The sequence below is a fragment of the Enhydra lutris genome, unplaced genomic scaffold (assembly GCF_002288905.1).
Source record: "Enhydra lutris kenyoni isolate GAN:26980312 unplaced genomic scaffold, ASM228890v2 scaffoldscaffold9, whole genome shotgun sequence".
In the NCBI taxonomy this organism is placed as follows: domain Eukaryota; kingdom Metazoa; phylum Chordata; class Mammalia; order Carnivora; family Mustelidae; genus Enhydra; species Enhydra lutris.
This window is the reverse complement of record NW_019154093.1, coordinates 76,152,918-76,169,120: the sequence shown is the minus strand read 5'-3', so window position 1 is coordinate 76,169,120 and position 16,203 is coordinate 76,152,918. Positions and strand designations below refer to the sequence as shown.

The window sequence follows — 16,203 nt, the reverse complement described above, 5'->3', positions numbered from 1 at the left end:
GAAAATTTGGATTACACAAAAATTTGAGGAGCTGGTAACCCTGGTCTAGCACTGTTGCATGGCAACAAGCAGCTGGCTCTTGCCTTTCAGAGGGGGCTCGGGCAGTTCCGTTAGCTACAGCTTCTCCCGCCCCAGCTGACTTACAGCACTTGATCGAGTGACCTGTTTCACTCTTTTCATATGGCCAGGTGAGTTCTGTGCTACGGGTCAGTTTGGCTCTGGTGTTTTAGGGTGCTGAAGACCTGACTTCATCTGGAACTCCCTCCCACGCTGTCCCCCCCCCCATCCCTGTGGACAAGATTCCTCCTTTGACCGATTGGGTCCCAGGCACATCGAGTTGCTCTGTTAGGTAATCTTAATGTGCATTTCTACTCGCCCTTTATGCTATATTGCAAACTCCAAAGATATAATCACACTAATATTTATGTGTTTAAGTGTGTGTATGTCAGACACGTAAAAGGCTGTGTAGCTATACAGATCTATGTATACTTCCATTTAGGGAAAAGTTAATTTGGTTCCACAGATACAGACACCAAGTGCTGGCAGCTCCGAGAGTAAGTGTAACAATTTGGTAAAACCTGTATAATTCTGACATAATATTACAAAGACAATGAATTTTAAATTATTGCTCTTTGATTACATAATAAAGATCTCATTCTGTTGCAAACCTTTTTTTTTTTTTATACAGAACAAGTAACCATTTCCTATTCAAGTAATAGTAATCGGAATCAGAAGTTCCTTACACAACAGTAGATGCCTGAAGACATTTTTTGAATGGAGAGGTGATTTCATTCTATTCAAGAACTGCCGCAGGACACTGCAAGTGACTTAATTTTTCAGAAGTATGAGAAAAATCAGCACCCCAGCTGCTTCCTGCTCAGGAGGGATTCTCAAGGGCTCTAGAAAGCTTGGCTTGGTGGCGAGGTCACATCCACCTTTTTCCAATTCCCGTTCTACTGATGCAGCCTGGTTTCTGAACACAAAGCTTATATGAAAAACAGTAAAAGAGGATTAAAAGCAGTGTTGGTTTTTAACATTCAGGATTCACGGAGGATCTCATTTTCTGTAATTAAATGATCCACTCTGTGTTTTCGCTGCAGAATCACATTCATGTGGCAGTCTTATTTCAGGCACTTTTGAAACATGTACATCTGGAATAAAAATCTGCGCAAACCACTTCTGCATAATTCACCGTGAGTGTTGAGTGATTCCAGTCCCCAAATAGACAGCAAATCACCAGCTGGTCCTCAGTTAGCCTTCTCCATCACAATGAGATGGTGACTGCTCAGCTTGAGACGTCTTTGAGGTGCCCTTCTAGCTTTAGTACAAAGGTGGGAGGCATAAAAATCTGAAGGACTCAGTTTCTACTTAAAAAAAAATACAAAAAGGCGAAAAACACTAAATGGACTCTACAGATGGTTCCAGCTACTATCAAAATAAATAACATGATCTGACTCAACGGTTGGACTCTGAGCTCTTGGACGAAATCTGGTGGAATGTCAGCCGTGGAGACTCCTGAGAGGGACTAGCTGCTGGTGGGCAGGAGTATCTCCACGTCCTTGCCATTAGCTACGACAGCCGGGGAAGAGCAGCTGACGGCTAGGTCTTCTGTGGTGGCCAAAGAGGAGGCCTGGGAATGAGTTTTGGTCAGTGGAGTGGTAGTGGATGGAGAAGGGGTGAGGCCAGGTTTTTTGGGCGGGATGGGTGGAGGGTTTCCTCTCTCAGCTCTGGGGATGGTGGGGGACTTAATCCCTGGAGACAGAGGGCTCAGCGGACTGGACACTTTCCCTGGAGTCGGGGAATGGCTGGCGTCGCCTCTTGGGCTGGCGGTGTTGGCCAGATTCCGATAGTCTGTGCCAAAGGGAGAGCTATTGGGGGAGACAGGCTTGATCGGCCCTTGCTGGCTGGTGAATCTGGAGAGCACCTGAGTGACGGTGTTGCGGGCCAGCTGCTTGGCTGCAGAGTTATCTATGAGGGTGGGAGACAGGTCCCTGGATGGGGGGCTCTGCACACCACTGGCCTGTTGGTCCTGATCTGCTTGAGACTGAAATTTGTGCCGGGCTGCATGGAACCGCTGGTTGATCCCTACTTGGTAGGATGACTGGTAGCCGGGGCTGCTGGCTGACGACCCCAGCAGGCGCTTAGTTAGCACTGGGGAGGAGCAAGGAGAGGACGTGAGGGAGGAGGAGGCCGTGCTGCTGGGAGACAGTGAGCCCCCACTGGACGGGAGGTGACCAGGTGCTGGGCCAGGAGTCTCGATTCCCACAGGACACCCGCCATTCTCCACTGCTTTCTCTTGGGCCGACCCCAGAGACCCCACAGATCTCTCTCGTGGAGGCACTTGGTTTTCTATGCTGCTGCCTGCCCCTGGCTCCCGGGCAGTCTGCATCTCCGGCTCAAAATGGCCATTGGCTTTTGCATACGCGTAAGTAGGAGTGGCAGGACCAGGTAGCCCAGTGGCTGTCCCCTTGGCTGCGCTGCTCCCCTGGGTTCTTTCTGCCTGCGGACTTTCGGTTTGGCAGAACACAGACACCAGCACAGGAGGCTCGGTCACCGTGCCTTTAGACATGGTCACCGGCTTCTTCGCTTGCTCAGGAGGGCTGCTGTGCTGGTGAGAAGCCTCCAGATCCTGCACTATCTTCTTCAAACTCTCCATCTCTTCCTTCAGGGTTCTGGTGCGGTTCTCTTCTCGGTTCAGTTTTGCTCGCAGTTGCTCTCGCTCGATGTCGAACTCGGACAGCTGCTTCTCCACCTGGGCCTCCGTCTGCAAGCCTCGCTTCCTCTCAGCCGCCAGCTCTTCCTCCAGTTTACTCACCCGGCTCTTCTCCTTCTCCAGTTTCAGGCTCAGCTCGCCCGCCTTCTGGCCCTCCTCGGCCGCCTTGCTGGTGGCTTTCTTGCACTCGAGCACCAGCATGGATGAGAGCTGCTTGTGGCGGGAGCGCTCCTCCTCCAGCTGACTGGACAGCTTCTTCTGCTCCTTCTCAAACTTTTTCACTTGGGACTTCTCAAATTCCAACTAGAAAAGAAGGCCACCGGACAGCTTGATTAGGACAAGACAACAAAGAACTCGGTCGCAAAACTATTGTCAGCTGGGGCGTCCCGGTTGGCTCTCATCTGACGCATGGAGGCCTCGTGGCCATGTGCTCAGCTCAAGTGCTTCTGAGGCACCAGAGCGCCTGCCACCTGGGGGTACACGCTAGGGTCTACTCTTACTCTGGTGATTTAGGATGTTGATAGCGGCGGGAATCTGGACCATCATTTGTGTTTTAGGTCTGCGGGGCGGGGGTGGGGGGGTGGGGTCAGAAGATCGGAACGGTCAGGACTGATAACACAAAGCCACACACATAGGGTTTTGTGATGAATACTGAGGAAGACAAAACTATGCATCTTATTTATTTTAACTCCAGCATAGTTGATGCGGTGTTCCAGGAGTTTCAGGTATATAATATAGGGCTCTCATCAGCCTAAGTGATGAAAATAAAACTTTTCAAGTTTTGGTCATCATTCTTTCTGGTCTTAAAAACAAACACATAGTTGCATTTAAACTGTACTTTTGAGGTAAAACGTAAAACAAGATGAAACCAGAGAGGGAGACAAACCATAAGAGACTCTTAACCAAACGAAACAAACTGAGGGTTGCTGGAGGGGGTTGGGGGGCGGGGGGACATGTGATGTGAGGAGCACTGGGTGTTGTAAGACTGATGAATCACGGACCTCTACCTCTGAAACTAATAATTATATGTTAATTTATTTAAATAAATAAACTGTACTTTTTACACAAATGCAGTCTATTTTAATTGTTATTTCCACCCTATTTAAGGCACAGAAACTCCGAGCAAGAGAGAGAGCGTTGATGGAACCCTATTAGTCAATGTTTTTCAAACTCATTAACGAGACTCAGTGGTTGAGGAAACCAGTCTCATGAGTCACGATCAAAGTTTTAAGAAAATGAATGGCAGTAAGGGTTATATATAATTTCACGGGATTTTTGTTTCAGGCATGTGTTTGTGTATGTCTGTACGCTGGGTTGTGATGTATCTGTTTCTGGATTCCTAAGTGAGTTCGAAGTTAGTGTTCCCAAAGTATGTTCTACATGATGACAGTCCCACAGTGAGTGAGTTATGGAAAAAAAAAAGAGTCTATGAAAATAGATTTGCTAAACTCAGAATACGATCTTGTTCTGACGACTCACAATGCACTTTTCTGTACTAAAAGGTCTAAGAAATTAGAAACCTATTTAACGTTGTTTAATCCAGTAATTCCCAGATATATTTGACCACAAAGCCCTTTGTTTCTGAGTAACAATAATTTACACCCTGCAGAACAATGTTTGAGAAATGCTACTTCTCCCACGTGGTGCTGTGAGCACCATCACTACCTGCTGAGTCAGCCGCTCTCTCTCTTTCTCCAGCATGTAGGTGACGTCATCTCCTTCAGCTGTGTCTTGCGCATGCCTCTGCCTTTCTTCCTCAAGGTCCAGGATCACCTTTAAAAGAATTAAAGAAACAAAAATTCCAAATATCAAGAAAACACACTTAAAATACAACACAATTAAATACTAAGCGCCTATCTAAGCACCTAAGATAGTTCCAGAGTTCAATCCACCCACCCTAGTCAGGGCCATCCAGGATCACATTATCTAGCAGGGTGAAAGATATGCAAGCTATGTGCCAGAAAACAGTAAGATCAATGCTTTATTGGAGGAGATACAAAATGGCAAGTAAGCAGAGGAGGACAACTAATGAGCTCTAGGGATTGAGAAGGCTTCCGAGAATTAATAGGTCCAGCAACCGCAGGCCGTTTGCTCAGACTAGGGGTTGAGGGGAGGGGATGCAGCAAGACAGGACCACCGAGAGCTGAACACCGAGATCCTCCTCCCAAGCTCAAATCTCTGTGCCCCGCTCAGTCAGCAATACGCATTTTGTGTAGAGTTAGCTGACAGGTAGAGACTCTTGAGCTCAGCCTGCACGTAAAAAGCCTCAACACTTGGGATCCTATGTGGAGATTTTTTCAGAAGGCCTTTTAACTCATCTGCCACCCCAATCCACTTATCCTGGCACCAAAGGATTAAGCCGAATTGGAAGGCTAATACTGTCCACATTTAAAGGAACATTTCCCACATAATCCCATCTATAAATACTGCACAAGATGCTGAAAGACCAGGGCTTTTTTTTAGCAGCTTCTGCCCCTGCTTCCCAGATACCTTGGCCCAGACCTCTAGGGCAGAGCACTGTCCTCCCAATGACCATTTCTCAGCGTTTCTCTACACTAACAATCTTCTTGTATGGAGAGAGGAAAAGTTTTTGGGACATGAAACCCAAAATGTTTTCATTCAAGAAAAATGAAAACATCTTGGTGTTCTTCCTTCTGGTTTAAAAAAAAAAAAGCCTAACTTGGGGCGCCTGGAGGGCTGAGTCATTAGAGCATGGGACTCTTGATCTCGGGGTTGTGAGTTTGAGCTCCACGTTGGGTGTAGAGATTACTTAATAAAATTCTAAAAAAACAAAACTAAACTAAAAAACCCCAAACCTTAACTTTTCAATTTAATAGAAAAACAATTTTGGCTAATGGTGGTCAATCATCTTCTCTCCTTTTGGACAGCCCTCTAAAATCACAGAAATGGAATGAAAAGATAAAAACCCTCAAAGACAGAAATTGTAGCACACAAGAAATGTTAATAACATCTAAAGAGGGCAGGAGGCAGGAGGTGCGGTGGCTACTTTGGTATGAGGGAAGAAGCTGTTTTGCCCTGCAGGGCCCCAAAGAGATATGGAACCTGGAAATGGCAGGGGCTACAGAGGAGAGGTGAGATATGGGGTAGGAAACAAGGGCACTGAATCAAAATCTCTATTTTCTAGAAGGTTATCTGTCTCCTCAGCCTGATTCCCGTACATAAAATGTTAGGCATCCACTGCCCAGGAACAAGGCAAGTGTTTATCCTCAGAAGAAACAGAATGCGGCAGGCTGAGGATCTGGGAATAGCAGAGAATGAGGGTGAGGGAAGGAGGCTGTGTTTGTTTCAGGAAGGTGGTAGGGTGGAATGGGAGGCAGGCTGTAAGGTAAATCCGTATCTCTAATGACAGGAAGCAAGGTAGGTGTCAAAAATTGATATGTGTGGGAATAATATACCATTTAGAAATATGGAATTTAGCTACCAAAATAAATGGTCTTTGAATATGGAGAAGAAGGAATGGGGAGAGGTGGACGAGGGAACTCTGTTTCATAACAAGCAGGGTAAGCATGTAATTTACCGCTCAAACCACAGCACTTCTGAGAGTCAAAGGAGGTATTCTTAATGACTATGCCAAGGCGACAGACGTCAACTGGGACTCTCTTGGGCAAACTAGGACAATAAACACCCTAATTATAAGCCTCTAGGTACTGTTTGATTCGTAACAAGGTCAGGGTTTTACTTTGATAAAAACACTTACAGATAGGGAGTTGGTTTAAAAATATTTAACACTCAAAGAATCTTACAGTGAAATATAGTATTAAAGAATTTTGAATTATTTTTAATTTCTTCCTCTCCTAATCACTGAGAGCCACAAATTATCCCAGTACTACAATATTCATGGGCATGACAGCCGGCCAACCCTTCAGGGTGGCTCAGCTGCTTCATGGAGGAAGGGGTTAAAAGGCCGAGCAAACCATGCTGTGAAGACTTTCTTAGAGGATCATGTAAAAGGCCCCCAAATTTAGGCAACTAACACAGACCTGACACATTTTAAATTGGGCAAAAATGTCTTTTAGATTCCTTCATTCTAGACCAGCGGTTAAACTTTGCTGGGTCTTGGACAACTCTGAGAATTCAATTACAGATAGGGGAAAAAATTCACATTCTATAAAAACGTATGGACTTTTGGCATTCTGTGTATTTTCTGGGGGATCCTGGAACATCTGAGGCCCATCCATGGTTAAGAATCTCTACCCTGGCCTTTCACTTGGACCCTGGGAAGAGTGAGAAAAATGATGGGCAAGACCTATGCCTGAGCAATCTGAAGGTGCATTTTAAGCAGATTCTCTAATGCAAGACATCATAAAAGCAAGCTAAAGTTCATCAGTTTGCAATTGCTGACCCAATTTTTCAGAATAAAATGCTTCCTACTAAATGTGTTGATGTCTCCCTTGCTGGTATAAATCTAAACCAATAGTTTTAGAAAATGTAGTTTCCTGCCAGGCATCTTTTACAGGCCAAATCTGAGTGGTAAATCAGGTCGGGGAATAAAATCACAAGCACTAGAATTCCAATGAGATGAGATAGAGGAAAGCACAGGTTCGCCTTCCTAACTAGGGTCTGTAAGAGGAGCCAAACAGGTGCATGTGCGCGTGTGCCCGCGCAGACACACACACACACACACCCCTTACACTTTCCTAATACGATAGAAGAGCTTTAAGATAAACAATGCTTGGGACTGTTTATGGTTTTAGGAGAAGTAAAATGCAATGAATCTCAAAACTAGAGACATAAAAAACAATCCATTGGCTTGCATGTTTATAATCAGGTAAATTCTCTCTCTCTTGTACAGCATTCCCCAAATACCTGTTAATCTTGCTATTTGTCACTTAGGGAAGCACACAGGGAACACTCTGTTCAGCTGCGAGCTTGGTCAAACCCCAGTCTGTTGACAAAGTTTGGATGCTCAAGAGCTGAAAGGACAGAGCAAGTGTTTTGGAGTGTCCTATCAGGAAGGAATGCCGTCTTAAATAACATGCCTGGCATAGTCCCTAAATTTAACATTCTGCATAACTCGCGTTTTCTTCCTGGACTCTTGGCTCTAGGAGACCCCCTGACAAGTACTGTGGGAACGGGATCGGGCGTAGCCCAGCAGGTATCCGTGCGGGTCCACGTGGCAGAGTCCGGTGGGAGAACGTACTTTGCGGTGCCTGCTCTCGGCGGCCGCCAGCTGCGACAGCATGCGCTCCTGCATGTTCTTACACTGCTTCATCACCACCTTCAGGACGGAGAGTGGGTTTGTGCAGACCGGCTGCTTGTCGCCATCGTTCTTCTCCTTCAGCGTCTCGAAGTCTCTCTGCAGAGCCATTAAAGGATCACTGATGTTATATTTCCCGTAGCGTTCTTCAATGAAAGTATCTCTGTGTTGGGCCTGGGAAAGAGGGAAAAAATGAGCATTTTGCTTTTTAAAACTACTGTGGCCCGGGCTTTGCTAGGAGTTATATGGTAAAGACGGCAGTGTGAGTGTGAACGGAATGTGCCGACTACAAATCTGACTGGTGATCAGGCCGTCTTAATGTAGAAGCAACGCCAGAAAGGGGGCACAGTATAGTAACATCAATGAGGACAAAGTCTTATGTAGAGCCAACTATGTAGTAAACACTGTTACAAGCATTTATATTCACACTGACTTACTTAAAAATTTTTTTAGGTTCTTTATGTGGTTATATCTTTAGGATATAACCTTTTTTTTTTTCTTATTTTAAAGATTTTATTTATTTATTTGACAGAGATCACAAGTAGGCAGAGAGGCAGGCGGAGGGGGCACGGTGGGGAAGCAGGCTCCCTGCCGAGCAGAGAGCCCGACGTGGGGCACGATACCAAGACACCAGGATCATGACCTGAACTGAAGGCAGAGACTTAACCCACTGAGCCACCCAGGTGCCCCTAACTTACTTAAATTTTATAAGCCTCTAAGGTAGTGCTATCATGCTCAACTTGCAGATGAGAAAACTATGATAAAGTGGTCAAGTAACAGGTGGTCGGAACCAGGATTTAAAACCAGGCAGTCAGGCTCTATGTCTTTGTCCTTAAGCACCATGCTTACTGCCTCTGCTTACGAACGCTTGTGACTGCCAGCAGGAATACCTTATCCTTTCCTTCTGTTATGGCATTTGCATTTCTAAAATATGGTAAACATGAGAATTTTACAGTTTACATATTTAGGGATGTAACAAGGCAGTTGTATATAAGTAAAGAATGCTAAATGTGTTTTCACGTTATATTCTACGACTATTTGTGATCTGAACATGCAGAACGTCACTCAGTTATTGGTGGGTCAAGAAGACCAGGACACTCACAGCCAGAGGTGCAGACAAAATCCCTTCTACCGGCTGCTAAATTCCACCCCTTCTTTTAGTCTGTTTGCTGCTACCTGCCATCTTTCTGTCCCTTTCAGGGCTTGGTGGGCTTCAGGGATGAGACAGAAGGTGAGCAGGGAATGCAGGCTGGTATTAGAGTCTGCTTTAGGGCTTGGGGCCACACTGGATGCAAGGATCAGGAAGGGAGTGGAAAGATATTCTTTGACTTCCCTATTCTTTCAGGTCTGCTAGGAAGGACTTGAAGTACTACTTTGTAAGAACATCATATATTACATGCAGGCGAACAGGGTGACAGTAACGAGTACTTTACTACACAGACATTACAAAGGTTCCTGAGACATTTTACTATGAAAAAAAAAATGAAGTGTTAATACAGCATTGAAGAAACTTTCTCAAAAACCACAGCAAAGTACTGTATGATTTACACTTTGATATGAAATCTAGTCATGAAAACTACTGTCATTTGTCAATTTTTTAAAAAGTATTTCATCAAAAGCTAGGTTTTCTTTTTCTTCTTCTTCTTCTTCTTTTTTTTTTTTTGGTTGGGGGTGCTAAGTATTCATCATCATCAAAGAGGAACCCATTTGAAAAGAAAGGGAAATTTACAGTTCAATGGCTATGCTTAAAAAAACAAAGCAAAAACAAAAACAGAAAAACCTCTCAAGACAGTAAAGCAAACATGGGCTTTAACACAGAAGTATGTTTCAGTCCTGAAAACATGATGCTTCCTTCATTAGACTGTCCAAGTTCAAGACCTAGGAATCACTTAGTTTTATGCTATAAATATACGTTGGTGTCAATTGGCAAATGTTCAAAGCAGAGTTAGAAGCCCTGGGGTTTTACTTCTGGCTTAACTACAATGATTAAAAAATTTTTTAAGATTTTATTTTTTTTAACTACACCCAACATGGGGCTCGAACTCATGACTCTGAGATCAAGAGTCGCAGTTCCTTCGACTGAGCCAGCAAGGTGCCCCTAACTACAACCATTTTTTTAAAAAAAGATTTTACTTATTTATTTGACAGACAGAGATCACAGTAGGCAGAGAGGCAGGCAGAGAGAGGGAGGAAGCAGGCTCCCTGCTGAGCAGATGCAGGGCTCGATCCCAGGACCCTGAGATCATGACCTGAGCCAAAAGCAGAGGCTTTAACCCACTGAGCCACCCATGTGCCCCTCTATAACCATTTTAAATGATGACATTATTGGGGTGTTGGTATACTGGAATTATGAAGAACCAAATCGATTTGTTCCTTTAAGTTACCATCTTAAGATAACCATCTTCCTGACCTTACTACAAGTGTGTGTGTACGTGTGTGTCTGTGTATGTCTGTGTAAGCATGAGAATTAAAGAGGCAAGGATGTGAAAGAATCCAAGACAGACTCCTATTTTCTCAGCTCCCAATTAAAAAGAAAATCCTCAGTAAAATTTCAAAATAGTCACTATTCCATTTTAGGATAGAGAAACACAAGACCAATTCCTGAATTGGCTATTTTTATTGTTTTTTAAAATCATGGCAGGAGTAAAACAGAAAAAGCTAGTTTTGAGTTAGACTTTTAAAAGGAATAGTGTCAGACAACAGGAACTCATCAATACTTTCCTTTCACCAAGAACATCTGTTTCTTTAAGTTCAGGTATAAAAACTCGAGATTGACAACCCAGGATGTGATGAAAGAAACTGTCTGTAGCTATTTACGTCCTAAAGGCAAATCCAAGTTCAGAAAAATGCTTAGACAAAGGAAGCAAGAGGAAAAAAGACTCTTTGAAAAGTTGAAATTCTATTTTTCTTACTGTCACATTGTTTTATTCATGATTACCATTCTGGTCTGATTAGCAATGGTAAAGGAATGATTCTCAGTACTGAAATTGGTTTGGTAGGGCAGAAAGGAACACGGAAACCTGAATATTTCTACAGCTTTCTTTTCAGAACAGCAAGGGGGAAGTGGGATGGGACAGCAGGAGCTGGGAGTGTAATTCGTGACCTTGACAGATCTGCTGAGAAGCTGTCTCTCAGGCTGGAGTATATAGTTAACTAATACTTTAAAACATGACTTTTTAAAACCCACACTGTTATTATCCTGTATAATTAATAACCATCACTGAGTTACGAGTAATAGATGAGCTTCTTTGGTGAGGTCTCAGACTTCTCTGAGAACAGTTGTTAAGCTGTCTGTTTTCTCTTGAAGTACTTCATAGTAATTCCATAATCACTTGCATAGTAATTGCAAGTTATACAAAATTGGTGGTTTTGTACATAAATGAAAAGAATCTGTGGAATAATCTAAAAAAAGCTCCTTGTCACAAAACAATTCTTTAAAGTACATTCAAACGTGGGGCCCAGACATGGGGAAAGTGAATTCAAAGTCTGCATTTACTATAACCAAACACTGAATTGGAAAATGGGAGAAGGAATATGGTATTTTTCAACCAACTTAATGCCTCAATCGGGTGGACTGTATGGATAACAGGTTTCACAGAACAAATAAGGACAACAAAAATAGACGTTAAGAACTGAAGAATGAAAAGAACATTCATGGAGGTGTGTATTGGTTATCTAGTCCAATATAACAAGTCACTCCCAAATACAGCAGCTCATATAGTAAACCCTTCCTTATCTCATACAGTTCTGAGGGTCAGGAATCTGGGCGGCATTGAACTGGGTGGTTCTGACTCTGTTTTATGAGGCTGAAGCGGAGCCCTTGGCCAGCGCTGCGGTTATCTGAAGACACAACTGGGGCTGGTGCATCCATCTCCCAGCTTACTGGGATGCTGGCATAGGCTTTGGTTCCTTGCTTGTGCTGGCTTCCCACAGAGCAGGTGACATGACAGAAGGAGAGAGAAAGAGAGAGAGAGAGAGAGAGAGGAGAGGGTGGGAGACAGGAAGAGAGAGGGATGGGGGAGTGAGTGAGAGGGAGGGAGAGGCAGAGAGAGAGACTGACACCAAGATGGGCATCCCAGTGTCTTTTATATTATAACTTAATTTCAGAAGTGACATACCATCACTTCTGATGTATTCTATTGGTGACACAGACCAACCCTGGCAAATGTGGGAGTGGCCTACACAAAGGTGTGAATATCAGCAGGTGAGGTCATTGGGGGCCATCTTGAAGGCTGGCTACCACAAGATGAGTGACTAGATATGCTACCACTACTGTTTACATCTCAAGTCAAACTTAGAGACCAAATCCCTATTAAACACTAAAAACTGTTAAGGTTGAATTTTAATACTTTAATGGTGTATCAGCTATTTTGTAAGAAATTTTAAGTGATCCAGATTTGACTTCTGAAGGGAGGAATTCAGTAATACAGCTAAAAATCAATCAACTTCTTGCAATTTCATTATTTTCACTTCACTGACAACATATATTTTAACTGAACAGAAATTTCTACAATGTCAGAAAACATCATGGTCTTTAATTTCAGACAATAGGAATATAACTGGCTGGTTAGACAGATTCACTGATAAAGGGTATTGCTACAGCAGACAAAACACACGAGTCATCTATTACTCACTTTTCCTGTCACAGGCTGAATGAAACACCACTACTACTGAAAGCTTAAAATAAAACTGTATAATTCTTGGGAGTCTGTCATGCTTGCTCTCCAAAATTTTCAGCTTTGCTATGACAAACTTCAAAAAGAAATATGAAACAGTCACCTCCTCTCCCCTCTCCAATACAATTTATACTATTAGATATGTCACATATGACAATATACCTAAATAGTATAATACATAAAAGCAGTGCAATATATTTCTATATATAGTATAGTATGATAGTATCCTATTATAGTAATGTATGTGTGTGTACCTATCCTTATGTTTTTTTCCAATCTTGAAACAGGAAATCAACTTCTTCATTCTTTGGATTTCACCAACATGAAAAATGGTTCCAAATCTAAAAGTGAAGATTTAAGGCCCACTTAATTGGGGGTTTACGTTCAAGTACAAGTTTTATTTTTAAGACTCAGGATGGTACCCTAACTGGATGAGGATACATCTTTGCAATTGGTTGCCAATCCTGAAGTGATACTTTTAACAATAATCAGCAATACAAACTTTGTGCCTTTAAAAATAGCTGACTATCTCTATGACAGAGACCAGAAAGACCAGAGAACATGATTCCAGGATGGTTTTAACTAATGAAGCACCAAAAGCATGTTAAAAACTATCCTTTTCACACACAAGTTGAATCTACTAATCCTCAACTAATTTATACTCTGGAGTCCCTGATGAACCATAACTGGAAATAAAGTGACCGTGGATAAAGATGCAAGAACATTACAACAAGTACTCCCTCTGTTCTGAAAGTGCCTTTGACTTGCTCAAAGAAAACTGGATTTCAGTGTTTGACAATATTGGTAAGAGAGGATTTAGCCATGTTTGAATTAAATCTTAATTTTTGGAAAAGGGTACAAAATTCGACATGAAAATTTTTATGATTTAAAAAATACTTCTGGGGGCACCTGAGTGGCTCAGTGGGTTAAGCCTTTGCCTTCGGCTCAGGTCATGATCTTAGGGTCCTGGGATCGAGCCCTGCATCGGGCTCTCTGCTCAGTGGGGAGTCTGCTCCCCGCCCCCCCTGCCTGCCTCTCTGCCTACTTGTGATCTCTCTCTCTGTCAGATAAATAAAATCTTAAAAAAAAAATACTTCTAATATATTATTGAAAATCCAGTGCTCTTTCCCCTTAACCATAAATGCTATTTTTTTCAAATCTATACATTTATTTTCTTTAATATACTTTCTAAACATTTATTTTCTTTAATAATTTTTGGCTCTGGAGCCTTACCAGAACTGGTTCGTATCTGGGCTCTATGACTTTCTATCTGTATACTCTCAGCAATTCCCTTAATTTCTCTGTACCTCAGATCCCTCATATGTAAAATGAAGGTTAATGACCTACCTACAGGTTTGTTTTACAAATTAAATGAGTAATATAAAATGTTTCCTATAAGTACCTGGTGCATTGTTAAGTACTATAAATAGGAATTAATTTTTCAGTAACCAAGTGTAGAGGATAGGTTTTCCTTTTATTTTAGACCCTATGACTAAACCTACTCCTGGATATGTAAGAGCCTCTAAAATTGGACCGAGCCAGGAAGTCTTCATTAAAAGCAAATGAAATTAACCAATCCACAGATAACTCCAAAGTAATACATTACTAAAAATATACTGGGAACCTGTATAACTGATAATAGTATTTCTTTAGCAATAATCCTGAACTGTGATATTTTATGTAATAAATATAATAAATATTTATGTAACATATTTACATAAATATTTATGTAATAAATATCACATAAATAATTTGTGATATTTTATGTAATACCATCATTTGGTATTTATCTCCTGCATTATGATTAAACATTCCCCAGTTTTCTGTCTTGTTTTTCCTCCCGCCCAGATTGTAATGAGGCAAAGGAGAAAGCACTTCTCATACATCTTTCTTCTTCCTATATCCTATATTTCCACTTAAGCCTAAGGCATTTAACAGATGTTCACTTTCCAGCTCTTTCCTGATGTTTCAGCCTCTCCTAACTCTCATCATTTTTAGTGAGGCCAATATTTCATTTCGCCATTAACAAAATCTAGGATTTATTTAATATAATCATTTAAGGCAATATTAATTTATCCATTTAGCAAACTGACTTTGAAGTAGAAAGAGTTTCGAAGATTCCCTTTGGAGTCAGTTTGCAGCTGCTGCTGTTTATAAAACCAATTATTTACATAAGGATAAATGACCATTTGATATTATTTGACTAAAGTGCACTCAATTCTTTTGAAGACTAAAAATGGTAAGTTTAGTACAAATAGCTATAAGTGTGATATTTCCAGCTAGTATGCTGCTTGTTGATAGACTAAGAATATGGGTATAAAAGGAAGCTAGATCCTATTTCCTCTAGAGCTGAAGCTTTGCAGCACTCTATAATTGGCAGACTTGGTGTGGACGAGGTGTTTGTGCTGGTCTCCTAGGGAAGGGGCCTGTTGTGCTAAGTCCCAGGTGGACTTGCCCTAGTGGAGATGGGCCTCCAGGGTGCAGGGGGGTGGGGCTTTCAGCACAGATAGGGGGAGGAATATGGTGGCACCCTGACCCCGTCTACCTTGCACCCTCCCCGCCCCAGTCTAGCCCTGGAGCTGAAAGTTCACATCCTCCACTCTTTAGGAAGCCCCCACAGAAGAGCAATCAATCACCACTCTTGTGTCCCTGGCTTTTGTCAGAACTCTGCCTTCTCCTTGCCTGTGTTTGAGCTGTTTTATCTCAGGTGTAGGACTGGGTTTCAAAACTCCAAATTTTAGGGACTCCTGTGACGCTGATGGAATGGATAAAGATGTGGTGTGTGTATGTACACAAAACACAAAACACACACACACACAGTGGAATATTACTCAGCCATCAAAAAGAAAGATGTCTCGCCATTCACAACAGTGTGGATGAAGCTAGAATGTATCATGCTAAACAAAATCAGTCATTCAGAGAAAGACAAATACCATATGATTTCACTCATATCTGGAATTTAAGAAACAGAGCAGATGAACACATGGGAAGGGAGTAAAAGAAGGAGAGAGGGAAACAAGCCATCAGAGACTCTTTTTTTTTTTTTTAAAAGATTTATTTGACAGAGAGAGAGAGATCACAGGTAGGCAGAGAGGCAGGCACAGAGAGAGGGGGAAGCAGGCTCCCTGCTGAGCAGAGAGTCCGATGCGGGGCTTAATCCTAGGACCCTGAGATCGTGACCTGAGCCGAAGGCATAGGCTTAACCCACTGAGCCACCCGGGCGCCCCGCCATCAGAGACTCTTAACCACAGAAAACAAACTGAGGGTGGATGGAGGGAGGTGGGTGGGGGATGGGCTAGCGGGTGATGGGCATTAAGGAGGGCACTTGTTATGATGAGCACTGGGTGTTGTATGTAAGTGATGAATCACTAAATTCTACTCCTGAAACCAATACTCCACTGTATCTTAACTAAAATTTAAACAAAAACTTAAAAAAAAAAAAAAAAAGGTAAACAGCTTAATGTAGCTGCTTCAACATTCAAATTCCAGAAAGCCTTGTGAAAACTCCTAATGAAATTGAAATAAATGTATTCAGTGTTGTTGTCTTTGCTCTGTTTTATTTTGGAGGTGGGTTTATGTGTGTGGTTGAAACAAAT

At 42.5% G+C, this 16,203-nt stretch overlaps 1 protein-coding gene across 1 annotated transcript in view; it reads right to left on the bottom strand.

Annotated features, from left to right (window-relative positions):
- Window positions 1-281: 281 nt before the first annotated feature.
- Window positions 282-16,203, bottom strand: part of LOC111143061 (CTTNBP2 N-terminal-like protein) — a 48,736-nt gene continuing 32,814 nt past the window's right edge. The window contains exons 4-6 of the mRNA XM_022496502.1: window positions 7,875-8,105; window positions 4,379-4,486; window positions 282-3,016 (exon numbers count right to left, since the gene is read on the bottom strand). Of these exons, the coding sequence (XP_022352210.1) occupies window positions 1,526-3,016; window positions 4,379-4,486; window positions 7,875-8,105 (1,830 nt within the window). The 3' untranslated portion in view covers window positions 282-1,525. The remainder of the gene's footprint in view (window positions 3,017-4,378; window positions 4,487-7,874; window positions 8,106-16,203) is intronic.